Source organism: Gavialis gangeticus, unplaced genomic scaffold (genome assembly GCF_001723915.1).
Source record: "Gavialis gangeticus isolate Ggan-Ray unplaced genomic scaffold, GavGan_comp1, whole genome shotgun sequence".
NCBI lineage: Eukaryota > Metazoa > Chordata > Crocodylia > Gavialidae > Gavialis > Gavialis gangeticus.
Window position 1 is genome coordinate 80,638,143 of NW_017729034.1, and position 20,221 is coordinate 80,658,363.

The following is a 20,221-nucleotide window of genomic DNA, read 5'->3' on the forward strand; positions in this document are numbered from 1 at the left end:
GATGTAAATGTCTTCCCTCCAGCATAATGATCAGGTAGATTTTGTTTGGTAAATGGTCTGTGTGCCATAGATCTTATTAAGGAGTAAAACAGGCTTACCTAAATCAGAGACTCAATAAAATTGGTTAATTGCACATCTTTTTCATTATCTTCTTTTCATGTGTCTAGTTTTTTCTTGTAAACAGGTTTACACATTTTATCCAATGATATTATTTAATACAAAATACAAAAACAGCCCTGAAAGCAAGGACCAGAACCTAAGGTCCCCCAGTTTCCAGGCTTCTTTGGAAGACAGCAGATATGAATTTTAACTCCCCCCACCCCCCCTTTCCCACTCCCCATCACAGTCCCTCTCTAGGCTGAGGCAAGAACAGAACCCAGAGTTCTCTTTTTCCGGGAGCAATCTTTCAATGAAACAATGAACAACTCCTCTTCTGGTAACCGTGTCAGAAAAGAGACCCAGTAACCTGTAAACAAAGGGATACTTATGTGCCTATGTCTAAGGCAAAGTCTCAGGCTCTAAATCCTAGTTTAACATAGGCACAGAGAGCAGGGGGGTTTCTGACAAACTCCTTTCAGTCCTCTATTGGCTGGTGTCCCCTTTCCCATTCAGCTAGTTGGCAATTGTGAATCCCATCCTTAGGTACTTAACGCTCGCCATTTCAAATACCTGGAATGTAGATGCCTTACTTAGGTTTGTGGATTCCACTTCTACAGCCAGATGCCTGACTTTAGGGACAGAAATACTCAGTTTTGCTGCATCTACGTCCCCTTGTAAAGACAGGCTTTAAAGCACTATTTACAAGAATTTTCATCTGCAGCTTACATCCAGAGTTCGTCTACTCATAAAGTTTGTCTACTCATCTGATCTTTTGTCACAGCTCGTGACTGATAACACCCTATGAAATAAGCATTGTGCTATTGTAGGAAATAGTGAGTTTTGTCCAAGTTACAGGAACCCAATCTTTTCCATACCAAAACAAAGATCAATTCTGTAGCCGTTATAATTCAGATACATAACACCAAACTCACATCCCACTGGAATAGAGACCAACATGGACCACACATTTACACAGTGCTAAGCATTCTGAAGTCCTGAACTGGTTGTGACCTGTATACATTACTGCAACAACCCATAAACACTAACAATTCTGAAAAATCTTCAACTGATTTATTTGATCAATTCTGTCATATGCAATTACAAAGTTGAAAAACAGTTGACCTGACTAAACATTCTCATTTCTATGACTACAGATCATAACACTGCAAACCCTTAACAAGTGTAATGCAATAAATTTTGTAGCCAATGTTAACAGCCATTTGGACGGCCAATGTCACACACATCTGTAAATATATATTAAAAAAAAAAGATGGATTTTTTCATGTGTATGTAGTTATGTCATATGTAGTAGACTACTTTCCACTGCGTGGATGATTTATACACATCTGTATACCGCCTCTCCCACTGATTTCCTTTCCCCATCCTAAAGAGAAAGCAAAAAATAAAAATTCCTCTGTAATAAAGGAAAATACACTTGCAAGCTTCTAAAAAAATTCTGAAGAAAACTAAAAGCTGAAATATGCAACATATGTTTTAAAGGCTTTTAATTGTTAAAATGGAAAAGTTAAAATACAATTAATTTTCTATAAATCTGACAGTTTGATCCCACTGAAAGTTAAATATTTGTTTTACACAAAGTTGAGAGGCTCTGAAAAGAGGTTTACATAAACCCCATCAGGACATTTAAGTTTCACTTCACATAAGTTTTTCCTTTTTTCTTTTCCCTAATCTGTTCTCTTGACTGTTTATAAATCACTGGGAAAAGCTTAAAGAGGCATGGTGAGGATTAATCTCCTAAATCAGAAATAAATCTGACATTAGAGATGGAAAAGACCTGTGAAATCACCAAGCCTCACCCCACTGCAAATGTACCATGTAGTCCCTGGACACAGAGAGCATCAGATTAAACACAGATGCCAGACGGGATTGTTACCAAAAGGCCAAGACAATATTGACAAGTGTTAATACGCAGTTGTGGGATAAACCAATTATATACAGTCAAATAACTAAAAACACCACATTCGATTATTTATTTCATAATGGAAAAAATGACAAGCATTGCATAAAACAATGTATAACACAAAAAGCAATAAAGACATGTAAAGATCTCCATAGGCTAGTTTTCAAGTAGTATCTTGCATTCTCCCTGGCAAATCTTTTTCATTTGGGAAGACCTGTGCCAAGAAATAATTTGAAACCTTACCTCATAATAAAATACAACTCCCTCCAATGAGATATAAGTAAAAGCAGATTAAAAAGAACCACCCATTCCCAAGACAAAAGACTAAATGTTAAAATAACAGTAATGATACACACACCAAAGCCAAACATTCAGTGGTAATGATATGGAGTAATTGTAATTCTAAATAATTTTAAAACCTTTTTGCTGTTGGAGTTGGAAAAATATTTCATTTCCCTGCAGCTGAAACTGCTTTCTACAAAAGCCATTTTAAACCAACCAAAGAAAGATCATTGAATTTAAGATGCAGCAGAAATGTGTTTAATTAAGACATGGGTTCACATGTCTAAAACAGTATTATTTAAATATCAGTATTTGCAGGGTGGGGAACAGAAGAAACTGATTTGCAATTTTCATCAGCCAAGTTCAGAAAACACACATGCATGTGCTTTCCAAAATTATACTTTCCTTACTTAGATTTTCTTCCAGGTGCATCTACAGGTGTTTGATTATTTTGGAACACCAGCATTTTTTTAAGAGGTAATATAGTGCAGGGAGAAGGAAGAAAGAACACCGTAGTATCTGTCAGCAGAGTGCTCCTTGTTTTCCACAGAACACAGAGGCAATATTGTCCCTCTAGTATGGGTTGTACCATAGCATGATTAAAAGATGCACTGACTAATACATGTCCATTAAAGAAAAAGGAAGAAAGAGAGACTCATGATTTCAATTAGTTGTCACTAATAGAAAGAGGGATAAAAATAGGCTATTTTACTACAGAACATTGCATAATATCATGTTGTAAAAATCTGTACTACAACTACAGTATTCTAGGACCAGTAAGCCCCAAGTCTTAATAAGCAAAAATGTTGACTCACACGTGGCATTTGTGATCTTTTCATTGATCTCTGGAAAGTTACAAAACCCCTATTACATCTGAAACACGTACCAGCCTCCATTACACTGGTTATGTCCATAATGACAACGTCCAACCTTTTATCCACAAAGGTAAAAATTGAGAAAGAAATAATTATGTGCTCATATTGCCACTAAGACACCACCTGTTCTTCCCTGTTATTTCCTATCTTACATATTGTGGATGCAAATCACTCTGGAGATTAAAGGAAGCCACACTCTATACAGTACATGTTTACCTCTGGTGCATTTTTCAGGCTGTTTATGGGTGTCTGTGTTGCAATCCAGGAAGAAGGACTAAAGTTTGTATATGCATAGCCAAACTAAAAACTAGCCAGGTCAGGCACCGATAGTGGAAATAGCCATGATAACATACAGTTCAGTAAATCCACTCACTGTATTTATTTAATACCTAAGTATTTAGCCTGGGTTTCATGTGGGTTTGCCAAACCCTGTACTGCTTGCAGCTCCACTGCTTTTGGAACCCAAGTTGGCTAATTAAAAGTAAATTTGGGTCTATATAAACTGTAGCCATGCTTCTGGATAGCACTATAAACATACCCAATTTATGTAGATCATGGCACCAAAGCTCAGAGAAGAAAGCTTTAAGATTTAAAAAACAAAAATAGCCAGACACAAATGTTAATAGCTTGAAAATCTTGGTAGAAGAATAATAAATACACAATATTAACTAAATACATTCCATTTTCTTTTCCATTACATGTGATCAGTGGAAGAGATTTGCCTTTTTAAATAAGGGGTGCAAAATGAGATTTTTTTAAAACTATGTTATTAAGTCTTCTTACAGAAAGTAAATGGGACTGTACCTGCAAAAGCTTTCTAACAAAGTTTAAACGAGGATTACAGATTATCTTAATTCCCAAATCTTTATCTTCATAATCCATTTAATGTATACAATAAAACAATATAACCAGGACGGTATACCTATATAGCAATTTTACATGATTATGTTAGAGTTGTTTGAAACATGAATGTGTCCACTTATGACTTTATGTAAAAATACACAGTGTATAAGGACATTGCACAGCTGTGGTAAGACAGCTAAAACAATAGATAAAATCAAGTTAACCCAAAATAAAATTAAGAAAAATCTTGGTAAGCTGCTCACTGTCCCCAAAAAAATCAAAGAAAATGAGTGAGGGAGAAGAGCAGAATAAGACAGTTACTTATATAAACTTTAATAAAAATAATTTCAAACAGGAATATTAAAATTGTCCCTTTATTTTGAATATGCAAATGGAGGCAAGGGGAGTCTTGCTCTTAAGGATTTGACTGCTGCTGGCAAGCCAAGCTTTGAGTCATGGCAATCTTTACAATAACTTATGACAGGGGTGTCAAAGATACAGTCCACAGCCTGGATCCAGCATGTATCACGTGGCCCACAGCGCTGCTGCCCATGGATCTCTGAATTGACTCATATGCCATGAGTGCTGTGTGCTGAATGCAGCACCCAAGCCGAACCAGCTTAAGACACATGCTGGATCTGGCACGTGGGGTGGGCCAGTCTGTTGGCCAGCCCCAAGCCGTTCATCCACCCCACAGGGCCTGATGAGTTTGGTACCCCTGCCTTATAAGTCAATCTAAATCAGTGGTTCCCAACCTTTTTTATATTGCAGACCAGCACAGAAGTGAGACAGGGCATATGGATCTAGCTGCCTCCCTCCCGGGGCTCGCCTGCAGCCCAGCTTTAACCCTATATGACTTTTGGCAGCGGAAGCCACTCACCCAGGCAGACAGATGTGGGTCCGAGCGGGGGGCTCGTGCCATGACCCAGCAGCCACCCCTTTGTGGCCTGGTACCGGGCCACAGCACAGTGGTTGGGAACCTCTGATCTAGATAGCTAAAAGCCATGTCACCTATATTACTGAAAAAATTTTGCACGTGGTGAAATGCTTGCATGTATGCAGACCTTTCTTCTTACTCCCTACTGGGTAGTTTCATAGTTGGTAGGGTCAGAAGAGACCCAAGCAGATCATCAAATCCAACCCCCTGCCATGGGCAGGAAAGAATGTGCCATGGGCAAGGTGATTACCCAGCCTCCTTTTCAAGACCCCCCAGGGTAGGAGCGAGCACCACTTCCCTTGGAAGTTGGTTCCAGATCCCAGCCACCCTGACTGTGAAGTAGTGCTTCCTGATGTCCAGCCTGAACATACTCTCAGTCGACTTACAGCCGTTATTCCTAAAATTCTTACAAACGGGCGTTTTACTGCCAAATATGAGCACACTACTCTCACAGGGCAATTAAAAATGTACACTTTAACACAATGTCTTTTTTTGCAGGGACAGGGAAAAACAAGTTTCAAGCTTCGAAAAAGCAGTATAAAAGCTAATACCTAAGGAGAAAGTTTTCAAAGACATAAATAACAGGAACTTAACTCCTATTAAATGAAAAACCAGGCACCTAGCTCTGATCTTTGGAAAGCTTCCAAGTAACACTTAAGGTAACAACGGTAGTACCAGGGAACTAGTTAGCTTAAAACATTCCTTGTTCTGTCATTCAGTTGCTGTCTTCCATACAAATAAATAAATTCCCATAGGTGGCAATTGTCTGCAACTGGCAATCTTATATCAAATCTATACTAGGATCTGTTGTCAATATAATGAGGGTGAATTTGTAATGACAAGCTTTATACTGGCAAAAGTTCTAGTACACATGAATTCATACCAGCCAAAGAAGAACTCTTTGGCATTATAAGCTTATTTTGTTCAGGAAAGTGGTATGAGCTATGCCAGCCAAAACATGTTTTTGCTTAGTAGGAGATGCTGACTACAGTAGGAGGGCTTGCCAGTGTAATTATTCCGGCAAACCTTTCCTGGTGTACACAAAACCTAAGAACTACATCCACACTAAACTGATCTCTCAAAACATTCCTGCAAGGTGGGAGTATGATCAGACATGTACCATGATCTGAAACCTATTAAAATTCATGAGAATTTTCCACTTTTTCAATCAACTTCAATTTGCTTTGTATATCTGCATCAGTGAAAAAAAGAAAAAAAAACAATTACACTAAAGATAAGCTGTATCAGGGATGTCAAACATGTGGCCCACGGATCATGGGTCACTGTCTCCACATGCCATATGGGTAGGGTGACCATTAGTCCCAGATTGACTGGGACAGTCCCTGATTTCAGAGGCTAGTCCTGTCCCAAAGGTGAAAATTAATATGAGTGTCCCCAGCACCTACCTTTGGCTTGGTGGCTGAGCAGTAGAAACTGAAATAGGAAGTCCTAACACTAACTGTTACTTCACAGGTGATTGTTAACACCTGTGAAGTAAAGAACAATGGCTCATTAAGGGACCATTGACTCCCTACAGCAGTGGAGGGGAAGTGGCAGGGGCAGGCAGCATTTTGGATTTCACATTGTCCCATAAAGTTACCCTATGCATGGGGCATACAGCAGAGCGTCAGTCCAGGGCATGGATTACATGCATCGCCACGCCAGACCAGTCCTGTGCACTGGCTCTGGTCTGGAATGGGCCCCAGGACACCTCTGCACACTGGAGTCAGTGCATGGGGACAGTCTCATCACCAGTTACCACACACAGCCTACACCTTGGATAGCCTGCACTGTATGCAGCACTAGATCCAGCCTGCACATCACATGTACTGCAAGCCCTGGAACAGGGCTGGCTCATGTTGCATGCAGTATGTAAACTGGACCGTGTGCTATGGGCATTGCTAATGGTCCCGATCCAACCTGCAAACCTGTCCAGTGACTCATCCAGGAGATTGAGTTTGACACCCCTGAGCTATATCCTATATCCAAGTTATGCCTGGTTAAAATACAATTTATGTCAGCTTCCTCTTCAACCTACCATTCAAGGTCCAGTGAAAGTAGACACATGAATCTCTTTTGAAAAAAAACAAACACATAAAACAGAACACTTTTCATAATCATCACTAAGGCAGATGACTGTAATGTGTCTTTCCATTCTATCTATTACAATGCAGAGCTTAACCTACTACAGCAAAGGAACTCCAATAGCAGTAAATGTTTGCATATGACATTGGATGTTATAGTAAACTTTCACATGCGGAAGGCAGAAGATTCAAAGCATGAATGTTTTAAATATTTTGTCTTACTACATTTTGTGCAATTTTTAATGCATATATTTGTAGGCTTTGAGTAACTTGCACATGCACCAATAAAGTCACTTAATGGAAAGGGGGGAAAAAGGCTTTTGGATGCACAAACTGCATTTTACCACACTTTCAAAAACATGTCCCAGAGATTTTGAATGGACAAAAGAGAAGGCAGGAACTACTAACAGGTGTGCATCTTCAACTGCAACCATAGTATTTGACATTTATCTCTCTATATATATATGAGTCAATTCTAATGGCCCAGCAGCAAAAGTATGCTCAAGCCAGCATACTTTGACTTGAACACACTGTGGGAACTCTCTGGGATCATGACCAAGATGAAGATTTCTGGACATGAAGTAGAATAAGGTGCTGCTTACCCAACCACATTTGACCAAATTTAGGGAAACACTGAGGGTTGCTGCCCAAGTAACACAGTATTTCAAACTTGCAGCTGAGGAAGACTATCACAAATTTCCCTACAGCCTTACTGATTACAGTTGCAGGCAAAGTAAAAACCTACAGGTTTATGGACAAAAGTTAAAATGAACGTGAGAAGACTGACGTGTAAAACCCCAATATCCTTCTGCTTGGGCCTGGAACTCTGTTCCCCAACAGATCAATGACGGGATAAATAAGCCACAGGGAATGCCAGAAACTAATACATGATTATAGGAAAGGATCTGGAGGGCAGAAAATAGATTTTTAAACAGTGTACAGATTATAGATTATGAGAGCAGGTGGACAATCTCACCTAGTCCCCAAAGTCTTTTATATTTTTCCACATTGTGGAAAAATGGACTTTCCTTCTAGGAATCATTGCAAAATTTTGTTACAAGACATGAAGAAAAAAGACAAGATTAATAAAAAATAAGATAAGGAGAACCAGATTTAAGTTAAGAAGTGCGTCTCTGGTTGAGAGAAGTATATATTTTCAAAAGTGTTGCCTGTCACTTAGAAACATAAAAATGAGACGGCTCTAACAATAACATCAGCAGCTGTAAAAATACCGACTTGTCAAAGAAGAAGTTTCTAAACACCACAGCTGTTCAATTAAATGCAAAATATATTTTCCCTTTTTTTATTCTGGCCTTGAATCCAAAACACAACATTTCACATTATATTTTTGTGCTGGCTGCCACCTTGTGGCATGTATTCAGACACACTTTGAGGATTGCTCTCTATAAAATGCACAATAAATGTAAAAACTGGAAACAAAAACCTGGGATACTACATGTCTCTCTCTAAGGCCCCTGATGGATGTTACATTTAAGATGCAATTAACTAGTCAATCATATATTAAGTAGTAACCTGGCCACAAGTTAGTTCAACTGGCATGATAAAACAAGGAAAAAGCCACCACATTACTACACAAATAGTGTGATAACTGTGTGGTTGGTTCCTATTGCACTTTCACTGAATGTGTGGCCAGAGCTCCCAGACTCTGAAGAACACCAGAGGCCCTTTCAAGACTCCTGTGGGCTCCGGTGACTGGGAATGCTGGTCAGCTGATCAGGAGTCTAAACTAAGGGAGCGCATAATGCAGTCCTGTGGCTGGAAGCCCCAACCAGCTGATCAGAGCTCCTATGCACCGTGCACTCCCCTGGCTAGGAGCCCCAGTCAGCTGAGAGGCACTTCCAGCTGCAGGAAGCACATGGAGCCTTTAGCTTCAAAGTGCTCCCCTGGCTGGGAATGCCCCTTAGCTGACTGGGGACCCCGGCAGGGGAGTGCATGGTGCTCCCAGCTCGGGAGTATATTGGAGCCAAGGGCTCTCTTGCACTCCCAGCTGGGAGCCCCAGTCAGCTCAGTGGAGCTCCCAGCCAGGGAAGCGAAGGGAGTCAAGCTTGCTACCTGCCAGTGCCAAGAGAGACTGGGGCCCTGGGCTCCCCCCGCATCAGCAATATGGCACAATGGTCTCTGATGTTCAATCCCACAACTGCACCTCCTGCCAGGCATGTGCGATTGCTGGGATCATGCATCACATCCCACTGCACCTTGAATTCAACACCAGTCAGTGGCTTAATGCTTATTGTTGTTTGAAACAGAGAGGTACCCAGAGACCCAAAGTAAAATCAAGATCCAAGAACTATTTATCCATAGACTAAGAAATATTTTCAGCTGGGTTTGTTACTTGAATGTTCCAAATTATTTAGAAAAAGGAATTTGACTTTATTGCAATTGTCAAGTCCTTGCTAACAGTTCTAAAAAAAATTTAAGAATATGTTCCAGATTTCCAAGAGATCATTTCATAAAGTCTCCTATACTCACGGACATCAGTAAATGCTATTCCATACCACTCAGTGCCAGGAAGAGGATCCTGCTTCTCTTTGCCCAAATAATAGATGCTTTCATGAAATTCACTAGCTCACAAGCTATTTCATGTAAGCAGTTCTATTGCCATGACAGAGAAACAGGTTACTTTTTTGCATCAAGGGACATGGAAAAGAGTTATATTTTAAGTGTATCAGTAAACAGAACTGGTTTTAAATTGTGTGTGAGAGAGTGTATGCACACACATATATAGGAACACAGTATTCAGCCTAGGATCTCAAAACATTGAAAAGCAGTCCTATATTACAATAGGTCCCTTCTAGTCTCAATGAGCTACAGCTTTTGAATAAGTAATAGAGGAAGATAAATCATCTGAACTTTGTGATGATCCCTGCTGTGAGTCTGGCCATTGGTTGTCTTAGAGGTAACACTGCCACCCATCACTATTACAGTAAAAGCTTTGTTATCCGGCACCCATGGGGAATGCAGCCCAAACAGGCATCTTGGGCAGGCCCTGTGGGCCCCGAGGGACAGGGAGGGGGGACCCGCACAGCCTGCTATGCCCCCGGGCTGTGGGGGCTTGGCAGTGCAGACTGCTTTCCCTTGGGCCATGAGGGCTCTGCGAAACTGGAAGTGCCACAGTAGGCACTTCTGGTTTCACTTTTCCCTTATAAGCCGGCATGCTGGTTAACAGAGCGTGTCGGCTTGTAAGGTGCCGGTTAACACAGCTTTAGCTGTATACTGAAGTGGCACCCAAATAAAACAGGTTGACAGAAGAGCCTTTGTGTACTTCATGGAATGTGTGGCTTCTCTCCCCTTTGGGATTACAACAAGCTCTGTTGAGGGGATAGTTTTCCTTCTGTACTATTTCCTAAAAAAGATTAGATTTAATCTCCTCTAGAAGTTCTTTGCAAAGCCATATCCTGCTAGCTTTGCTCCTAACCCCAGATATTCTTCTCAGCCCTGCTCTTCAACCAGGAAGTAAAAGCAGATTTTGAGGGAAAGGCTGAACTCAAATCATCCTCAAATTTATTTGCTCTCTTAACACTATGCAGTATATTAATGATCAAAAGGATTTGAATATTTGAAATTTTGTCCTATAAAGATTTTGTCTTATACACCAATTTCTTCAAATGCTAAAATTATTACACAATTAAAATGGAAATCATGAACAGTTACCATATTACTTTTTAAAGGTTTCATCATATAAAGGGACCAAAAGTCGCTAGCAGAACTGAAGTGACAGATGCTAGAACTCCAATAAGTGGTTTATCATTGACTTCTTTTACAGTACCTAAGAAATTATACCATAAAATACCCCACTGAAATCTTTGGTGAAGCACAGAGAGGCTTATGAACTGTAACAATCTCTACTAGTTTCAAAATTTATTGCAACTTCAAGACAGAACTGAAGCATTACAGTTGTGAATGAACCTGAACCTTCAAAGCGTGGTTTAGTTCCTTTCCTAAATTGTAAGAATTGTGTTAACAATGTTAGAAAAGAAGATAGTTACCTTGCTCTGAAGTTGCTGCGTTTTCCACTGGCAGCTCATAACCATGGCTCCTTTTCTCTGAAGTAGACACTGAAGAGAGGCTGCCAGAGGTGCTGCAGTTCCAACCAGTAGCACCTTCTTTCCATCTATAGTTCTATCTGCTTGATAACATACAAACCATTGGTCATTTGCACGGTCTGCAACAATAAGACATTTACTGCCAAACTCCACTGGTGCAGGGAGCTCAACTATAGACATTCATTTAAATTGACTTCTGACTTTTTTCCTTACTATGTAACAAGGTTTGCAGAAGCCAGAACTCAATATAGTACCTTCAAGCTCCAGCAGATTTACAGTAAATTTGAAGAGGCCAAACACTACAGATGAGATAACAAACACGTGTGGGTTTCAAGTGACTCATAAGTGACTGTCCAATTCTGTGAACAGTGTGCATACATTTTTGGAACAAAGGAAATATGATTTTGCACATATCCCTTAATTTATTCATTTATCCATGATAAGTGTTTCACCACATCTTATTTAAAATCTACCTATCAGTAAAAAAATCTTGTCCCCACAATTCTGAAGCACAATAGGACCTGGTCTAGTTCTGAATGAACATATTAATTGTTTTAAGCTAACACTGTCTTTCACAAAAGATAGAGTTAGCTCAAACCTATTTAATGCAAAACTCATTTCAGCAAAAAAGAGCCGTTCATTGAAACCTGATAGGTAAAGCTTGTTTTGTCTGAGCTGATGCTTTATCCAAAACCCATCTTTGATCTCCTAAATGGAATCTGTACTGAAACCAATTTGTTTTTATGAAAGTTTGATATCAAAGGAGACCTTAGTGTGATGGAACTCGTTTGCAGCAGCTTTCCTTAGTCCCTGTCACCATGTCAGTACTATTAAGGTCTATAGACAAAACTACTTTTTCTGGAAGTACTAAATTTAGGTCTTGTTCAGTCACATGAAAGACAGAATGTCCTACCTATGTTTTCAAGAAGCTCTATCACAGCACTGGCAGTGGGATAAGGTAAACAGTCATAAACATCTCCATACAGCAGTTGTCCTAAGTTTACAGCTGATACTCTGTAGAGGAAAAACATGGAAACAAACAGAAATTATGCAAGATGGTTATTTTAAATAAAGTTTAAAATAAATAAAGTCTCACCTTTCACCTACATTAAAAGAAAGATTTCCTGGATAAAAGGACTAAGAATAACTCACAATTCATTTCTAAAGCATTGCACCCTTTGACTCTGCAATTCAAATGGACAAACACAGAATATTGAGAAAGATTTAGAAAAAGGAAAGGGACAGCAGGACTAAAAAGAAACAAACTGAAGGAAGAAACATCATCTATGACTTTTTAGAAGGAAGGAAGGGGCAATCCCTGATGAAAGACAAGTGAAAACATCAGGGTTCAACAGATTTCAGAGGAGACTGAGTATATTTAAACACACAGAAAGAATGTCATTCCAGGCACATGAAGTGGCACAAGGCAAGACAATGGGTACGGAGAAGCTGGCAAAAAACTGTCCAGAAGGAAGTGCTACTGTAATTCAGACAGTGGTCCAGGGATGTAAATTATACCACGAGCCCCTCTGCCTAGTGGTTACATGAGCGTGCTGTGGATTGATTGTATAGGGTACAAAGGTAGTTTAAACAACAGCAGCCCTCTTCCCAGACCTAGGGAGATACTACCTAAGAATCTCACCTTATAGCTTCTTAAGAAAATGTAGTTAATTCTTAAAGTAAGAACTGCAAAATACTGAATTTAATGAAGGGAATAAAATTGGAATTTTGTTTTGGTCCCTCAAGTTTACAATGTGTACAGATAAAGAGAGCGTTTCACAAATAAGATGACTTTGGCATTAATCTTTTCCTATATTTTTAACATTCTTTTGTCCACATTTCAATAGTACAGTGTATAGCTAAATATAGTGACTGAGGAATCCATTAGCGAAAAGCACTTGGAGGAAAATCAATTTTACAGAGCCATTAAACTTGTGTGCTAGGGTTTCATCTCACTGCTTAGCTTACCCATCCACATCCTTCTCTGGTTTCAATGCATTTAATATTTTGCTGCTGTAGGCATTTTCTGGGAGGTGAAGGGCAAGACCATGAACCGTAGGATCATCATTGAGTTTCAAGATTTCACCAACAATCTAGAAAGTTAATAAAATGCATTGGGGAACAGTATAACAAAACACAGTCAGAATCAGAATATTGGGAAGTAAAAATGGAAATGGGCTGTAGCTGTAAAATAATGACAACAACAATGATAACAATAATATATAGCAATTTTAGCTACCTAAATCCTTTTCAGAAAGAGATGCATATAGCACGTCACTCAGATTCTCAAGTCGGATATGGATACAAAACATACTGGGTAGTTAAGTACTTACATATGACACTCATGTAATCCCATATAGAACTGCATAAGGAAGAACTGGTCCCTCACACTGATGCAGTGGGAGTGAACAGACAGGCGCATGTAAAAAATAAATTCATTTGGATAGGTCAAGGAAAAGGAAGGAGAATGTACTTATGATATTTTAAAGGGCAAAGACAAAAATACAAAACTGAAAAAGCAAATTTTACTGGCCATCTCTAATGAAATTATCTAATCAAAAACACAGCCATGGAAAGCTGCTTGCAGCTGTAAAGCTTTGTGATCATATTGTAACCTTTGCTCTTTCCCTACTTATACCTCCCTATTAGTTTCTCATTCATTTCCTATACTATGTCCAAAGCTAAGCTTGCAAACTCTCTGGGGCAGAGGCCACTCTTACTCATTCTATAAAGAACCCACCATATAGTAGGAGTTTATCTTGTCTACTATAACATGGTACAGCAGACATTCACAGGAGCCCTGGGGATAGAAGCAGCCAAGCAGGCTGCACAGGGCTGCACTCCTTGCCCCCAGCACAGCACCAGTTTCCTCTATCACAGGGGCTCCGCGCTGCACCTGCAGTTCCACACTCACAGAGGGGGAGCCCTGCACTGGACTCTGTGCAGAAGAGCAAGGGGAGGGGCCTCCTTCAGTCCCACTGGAGTACGGAAACCTGCACAGCAGGAAGCAGGGGAAGTCCTATGCAGGACTTCCCCTGCTGTGAGTGCTGGAGATGCAGGCACAGGAAGCAGAACCCTGGTGATGGGGCAGGCTCTGCTCCCTCCTCCTGTGCAGCACTAGCTGGAGCCGCACCTGTGCCAGGCATGAGTACCTTGACCTCCCTGCCTGCTGCTGCTGTCAGGCAGAGGGGTCTGCATGCCATGGAGGGAGTGTGTGGGGGGTCACTATACCCCACACCCTCACACCCATACCCTGCTCAGCTGAGCTCCATGCTCCCACTGCTGCTCTGGGAAGAGGAGGAAGAGGAGAGGGAAGACTTCCCCCCAGCATGGAACAGAGCCTCTCCCTGCCAGGGGGGATGAGTGGTGGGGAAAAGTCCCCCTCTGGGGCTGGGCAGCCTCATAGAGCCCCCCTCCCCACCTCACTACAGGGGCAGAGCAGGAGAGAAAAGAGCCCTTCCCCCCAGCTCCAAACAGGACCTCCCTTCCCAGCACCATGGCAGTGGGAGAGAGGGAGGAGGGGGAAGAGTTCCCCTCCTGGGCTCTGCAGCCCTGTGTGCTGAGATTGGTCCCACTGTCAGGGAGCCACTGTGGAAGGGAGGGCATGCTCTAGCACCCCCAGACTTCTGGCTTGAGCCACTGCAGGCACATGCCTGCATTTCCTGAATAGAAAGGGAAACCCACTTGGAAACTGATTCACACTCTGCAGGTTAGACTAACCTGCAAAGATTGAATCAATTCAGGCTTGGGCTTTTTGAATGTCTGTCCCTTGTCTTGGTGTGTCTTACAAGCTGGATGACAAGGCACTGTGGGCCAGATCAGGTTGAACACCACCAAAACTACATTTGGGTGCATTCAAGTGGCTCCAGATAACTCATGATTTTCCTGGCTATAGTGTGGTTTTAAAGAAAAAAAAATTGAAAACTGTATCCCAGACCAAAAAAACAAACCCAAAACAAAACCTTCTCTTATATAAACTCTTGTAGTAACAGATGAGTTCGTAAGAAAAGTCTCCAAATTTTGCATTCCCAAATTACTACAAAACATGTCACAGAAATGATAAAGGCCTACAAATAGCACAGATCTTAAATATTACTTGTGTGGTGAAAGATCCCATGTAGTCTAATTAACAAAGCATCCAATGTATTTCTAATATTAGTTGGTGGCTACCTTTTACCACCTCTCCCCAGTGTAATTCTATATAAATGTGAGATAACTTAACTTGTACTACTCCAGTCTTCAGTTGCTTCACTAGGCCTAATGCTTTAAACCACTATGATTTTTTATAAGTATTCTGTAATGTCAGCAATGAGATATCGTATAGGGCTCATCATGTAACATTCTTTCTGTATTGGGATTTCAAAATTAAGAGAATTTTGTCTTTTTCTATACAGAGTATTAACAAAAGCCTGATATGATAATGGTTCCAGAGGACCCATGTGTAGCACGTCGGGGTCCCACAGGTGGCCGTGACACCCCCTGGTGGCTCCATGACCATTCCCCACTCCACCCCTATTAGCACCTTCCTGTATCGCCTGCGACACCTTGATGGACTAATGATAAATTGGGAAGCTGCCCATGGACCTTTGGGTAGCCCCAGGTCTACTGACCCCCACTAGGGTCCCCGGCACCCTACTAGTCCTCACTGATCCTCAGCCCTTCACTGGGCTTCTGTAGTCCCAGGCCCTTTGCTGGGCCTCTGCAGTCCCTGTGCCTGGCAGGGCACCCAGAGCCTTAAGGGCTAATTGTGTGGCTCCAAATCCTCCCCTACACCATACCCCATGCCTTGTAGGCGTTACTGTACTGTCATTCCCTCTGTCGGGGCTTCAGCCTTTTCAGCCTCCACCCCATTACTCTCGCAAGACCTTCTAACCTGGGCCCACTGAATCAGACCCGGCTCTGAGGCACCAGCTTGTGCTTGTCCTTTTGGGTAACTGGGCCCCTGTCTGCCAGGGCCCAGGCCTGTGTGTATTTGCACCCCTCTGGCACCGGGCTCCAGTCTCACTGCTACCAGGCACTCTGCCCACTCCGGGCTCAGTAACTAATTGAGCCTCGAGCCTGCCCATGGTAGGGCTCAAGGCTAATGCATGTCACTCAGGCACTAATGGGACCTCCTTAACCGTCCCTTACAACCCCACCCCAAACCTCCAGTATAAACATAAGCACAAGCCCCGAGGCTATATAACATAATAATAACAATGCAAACAGCACTCTGCCCCTTTAAGAGGGCAAACCTTTACCCCTAGTATAGTGTGCCTCCCTGCTGGGGTACCTTGTGAGGTCCCAGGGCCTCACTAGCTCTGTAGGGAGCAAAGCAGACAGTCAAGCATCCCTGGGTGACTCTCCTGGGCAAGAGCTCCTTCCCCTGGCAGCTACCAGGGAGGGACTCCCCTGTCTGCCCCAACGTTTGGACTTGTATGCTCCCAGGGCCTTGACCACTTACAGGTGTCTGCTAATTGCTTCATTTGCACTACTGCCCTGACAACTGGCAGCTGCCTGCCATGCAGTGCTCCCTAGCTGGGCTGACTTTATCTTAAGGTAGAAGTAAAATTACAGTTTAAAGAAACTTTGTTTGGGACACCAGCCAAACTACACCCATGTACAACACGAATATAATTGCATTACAACAAAAAAGTACTTAGAGAAAGATCACAAGGAAAAGATTTCTGCATTTTCTTTTTAAAAGCTAGCAATCCTGACTGATTTTCTTTTTCAGAAATAACTACTGCACACTGAGAACACAGAGCCTTCAAAATAAGTTTTAAAAACTAGTTTCAGAGTTTGCTTTCCAAAACAAAAACATTTTTAGTAAAACCACTGGGGGGGGGGGGAAAGAGGAAAAACTTCTTTGAGATTTTTCAGAATTGCTAATTAATACACACTTCCTCTTCTTGTGAACTTAGATTAAGGCATTTCAAAGAAACACAAAGAAATATACTACAAAGTGAGTAAGTTTAACTTTCATTCTAGAATGAACTTTGGCACCACAAACTGCACACGCACATGCATCTGGATGTGCCCCAGAAGGTGAAAGGCTTGCGTTAAATCAGAGGACAGTTTCTAAATAGAGCACAAAAGTGGCACGTTAATAGAAGAACTTGTATGAATGGGTGTGAGGCTCCTAGGTTCTCACACCCAATTTTCTTTTCCCAACATATACAAATTTATTTCAATAAATTTTTTATAAACAAGGCCACCAGAGAACAGTGTGGCTGTGATAAAACGCCTCCTTAATTTCTATTGAAATGGATTTGGATAGTTTTTTTGGGATTTTCTTTTTATGTTTGGGGCTGCTCCCAAAGTTGTGGACACTACACAAAATATAACTGTAATGAGCAAACAAATAGAGACCACGTGTTCAAGTACATCACAAAAATAAACTTGTCCCAATAAGAAAAATTTGGAGTCTCAAAATAACTTCTCTCATGTTTATTAAAAGCTGAAACAGCACCACTGCTTTTCACCACTGTATTTCATTCAGTTGCTAATCAAGGAGAGTGTTTAAGATGAGAGGGCTACAATTCCACATTCAGGACATTTGACCTATTTCGCATGAGTGTTATTCACAGATAAATTTCCCTCTCATTATAAAAATCATAAAGCAAATCTTGCTTGTTTTTAGAAGGCTTGGTTGTCTTATATGGGTAAATACTGAATTTATAGCAACCACAAAGTTAAAGTACATAAATCTTTGCTGAAGCAGACCTGCCTACAAAAGACTTGGAAGCTCACCAGAATACGTTTGGAAATGTTTCTTGCAACTTTACTATACTATAATACAATTTGAAATAAATACAATCACAAGATATGAACACTTTATGAAACGTACTTTTGCACAATGCTTTGCAAGTATATAATACAACGGAAGGGTCTGGAGGAACAAATTACTGTACATCCTGTACAATCTGAACTTCCAAAGTGTAAGATGACAAGCTGAGGGCATAGTGGCACCCTTAAATTTGAATCCCCTTGCTATTTTTAGATTGCAAATGGCCCACTCAAATCACATACATATGGTTGTCTATAGTCAATGCATAATTATCTTAGTTCAGTATTACTGTCTTGTAACTGGATAACCAAAGCAAGGCAAGGATTTTTTGCTAATATCTTTTATTGGACCAACTGTATAGCTGGAAGAAATGTTAGACAAGCAACCTGTGCCAGACAGACAAGTTGTCTAGCACAGATTGCCCTAACATCTCTCCCAACTACACAGTTGGTCTAATAAAAGATATCACCAAAAATTCCTTGGTTCTTGTATATTTCTGGGATAATCACAGCTACAGCACCTTGTTTGAAGAGCAAGGAGTGTATATGAATTTTTGATATCACAGGGTAAACAGCAGCTGCAAGATACAAGATATGAAAAGTAAGGCACCCAGTCCCAGGGATAGATTCTCTGCCAAATCCAAGTAGAGATCCATACATGAAATCTTGGGAAATTATGCCCCAGTGGACCACTGGTCACTGTACCATGACAGCCTCTTTGGGTTAAGGCACTGAACTGGTATCAGGACATTCAAGTTCTGTTTTCAGGTCGCACAGGCTTCCTGTGAGACCTAGCAATTCATTTACTCTCTCTGTATCTTGATTCTTCTTTTCAAAATGGGCATGGTATTTACTAGGGTGGGTGGGAAACAGGCCATATTCAATTCAGATTCGGCCCAAATGGGGGATAGACATTTGATTCGTTGATTCAGATCACTGTCCCTGATTAGATTCGGCCAAATCCAAATCTGAAGATTCAACTGAGAATCAGCGATTTGGCCATAGACACAGTTTTAAATGTTTTTTCTACATCCCTCGAGGTACCAGGTGTGGCTTGTGAACACTGCAATGCTGGGGTGGATAGAGAGTCCCACAGGAGTGAGAGGGGTCCCCCGCGTGCTTGGCGGTACTTTTGGTCCACTTCCAGGTCTGCTGGAGAGCACGTAGAGGGGCCCCCCACATCCCCCGGCTTGGCAATCAGCTGCAGGGAAACACTGGCTGCTCCCCAGACCCAGGAGGCACCAGTCGTTGAGCCGGGGGAAGGGGGTGGGCCCTGGGCGCTCCCTGGTGGACCTGGAAATGGAATGGAGGTGCTTCTGGTCCACTTCTGGGTCTGCTGCCAAGCGTGCTGGGAAGCCCCCTGCGCTCATGGGACGCTCCACCTGCCCCAGCATCTCAGCATTCATAAGCCACCTACTACCTTGAGGTATGTAGAAGGTATGTAAAGCTGTGTCTATGTCTGAATCTCTCTGAATCAATTCGAAGGGTTCCAATTCTATTCAGAGAGATTAAAGGGTCTCCTGATTTGATTCGGATTCTGAGATTTGGCTACTGAATTGGGCCAAATCTCTGTCGAACTGAATCAGGGACCAAAGCTTTGCACAACCCTAGTATTTACCTAACTCTGTATGAGTTTAACAAGTACGATGGGGAGGAACGTTAGCAAGAAATACGCATTTTGAAAGTACCCATTTGATTTTAGGGTGAAAGTGAGAAGAATAAAATTCCCAGGGTGCCATAGTTACCTCATCTTCACTGCTGTCTTCAGGAAGCCAAATGTGGATAATGTGTAGACCAATCTGCCAAAAGAACGAAATTCTATAAATACTAACACGGTCAAACAGCTCACAATTAAAAGTAATCACTCCCTAAATCTCACTGTCACTGAAGTAACCCAAGACATAATTAAGTTGGGGATTCATTACATGGCATGCATGTATGGATATTCTCCCAAATTAGGCTTAGTTGTTTGGCCTCTAATTGTAGCTAGTGCGAAACTGTGTTAAGTTTTATTGTTCTCCTCTCTGTATATATTATAGCAATTTATATAAATGTAAGGCATGCTTAACTTGAACAGCCCACAATTGTTCATATTTAGAGTCAACGGCTAAGAATTAGCATTGACTTGGTTTATGTAAGCCAGAGTCTGGCCAGACAATGACATGGAATCAGAGAAAATTAGGGATGGAATGGACCTCAAGAAGTCATCTAGTCCAGTGGTTCTCAACCTTTTTTGGTATCAGGACCCATTTTATACCAGGACCCACTTGTAAACATTGGTGGCCAGTCCCAACCCAGTGCCCCTCATTCCTGATCTGCTGTCCCCTACCCCCAGGCCCCAGCCCCTC

The 20,221-nt window shown here is 41.5% G+C and overlaps 1 protein-coding gene across 1 annotated transcript in view; it reads right to left on the reverse strand.

Annotated features, from left to right (window-relative positions):
* Positions 1 to 20,221, reverse strand: part of MTHFD1L (methylenetetrahydrofolate dehydrogenase (NADP+ dependent) 1-like) — a 327,067-nt gene that overhangs the window by 299,266 nt on the left and 7,580 nt on the right. The window contains exons 3-6 of the mRNA XM_019527514.1: positions 19,619 to 19,672; positions 13,074 to 13,198; positions 12,019 to 12,119; positions 11,049 to 11,188 (exon numbers count right to left, since the gene is read on the reverse strand). Coding sequence (XP_019383059.1) covers positions 11,049 to 11,188; positions 12,019 to 12,119; positions 13,074 to 13,198; positions 19,619 to 19,672 — 420 coding nt within the window. The remainder of the gene's footprint in view (positions 1 to 11,048; positions 11,189 to 12,018; positions 12,120 to 13,073; positions 13,199 to 19,618; positions 19,673 to 20,221) is intronic.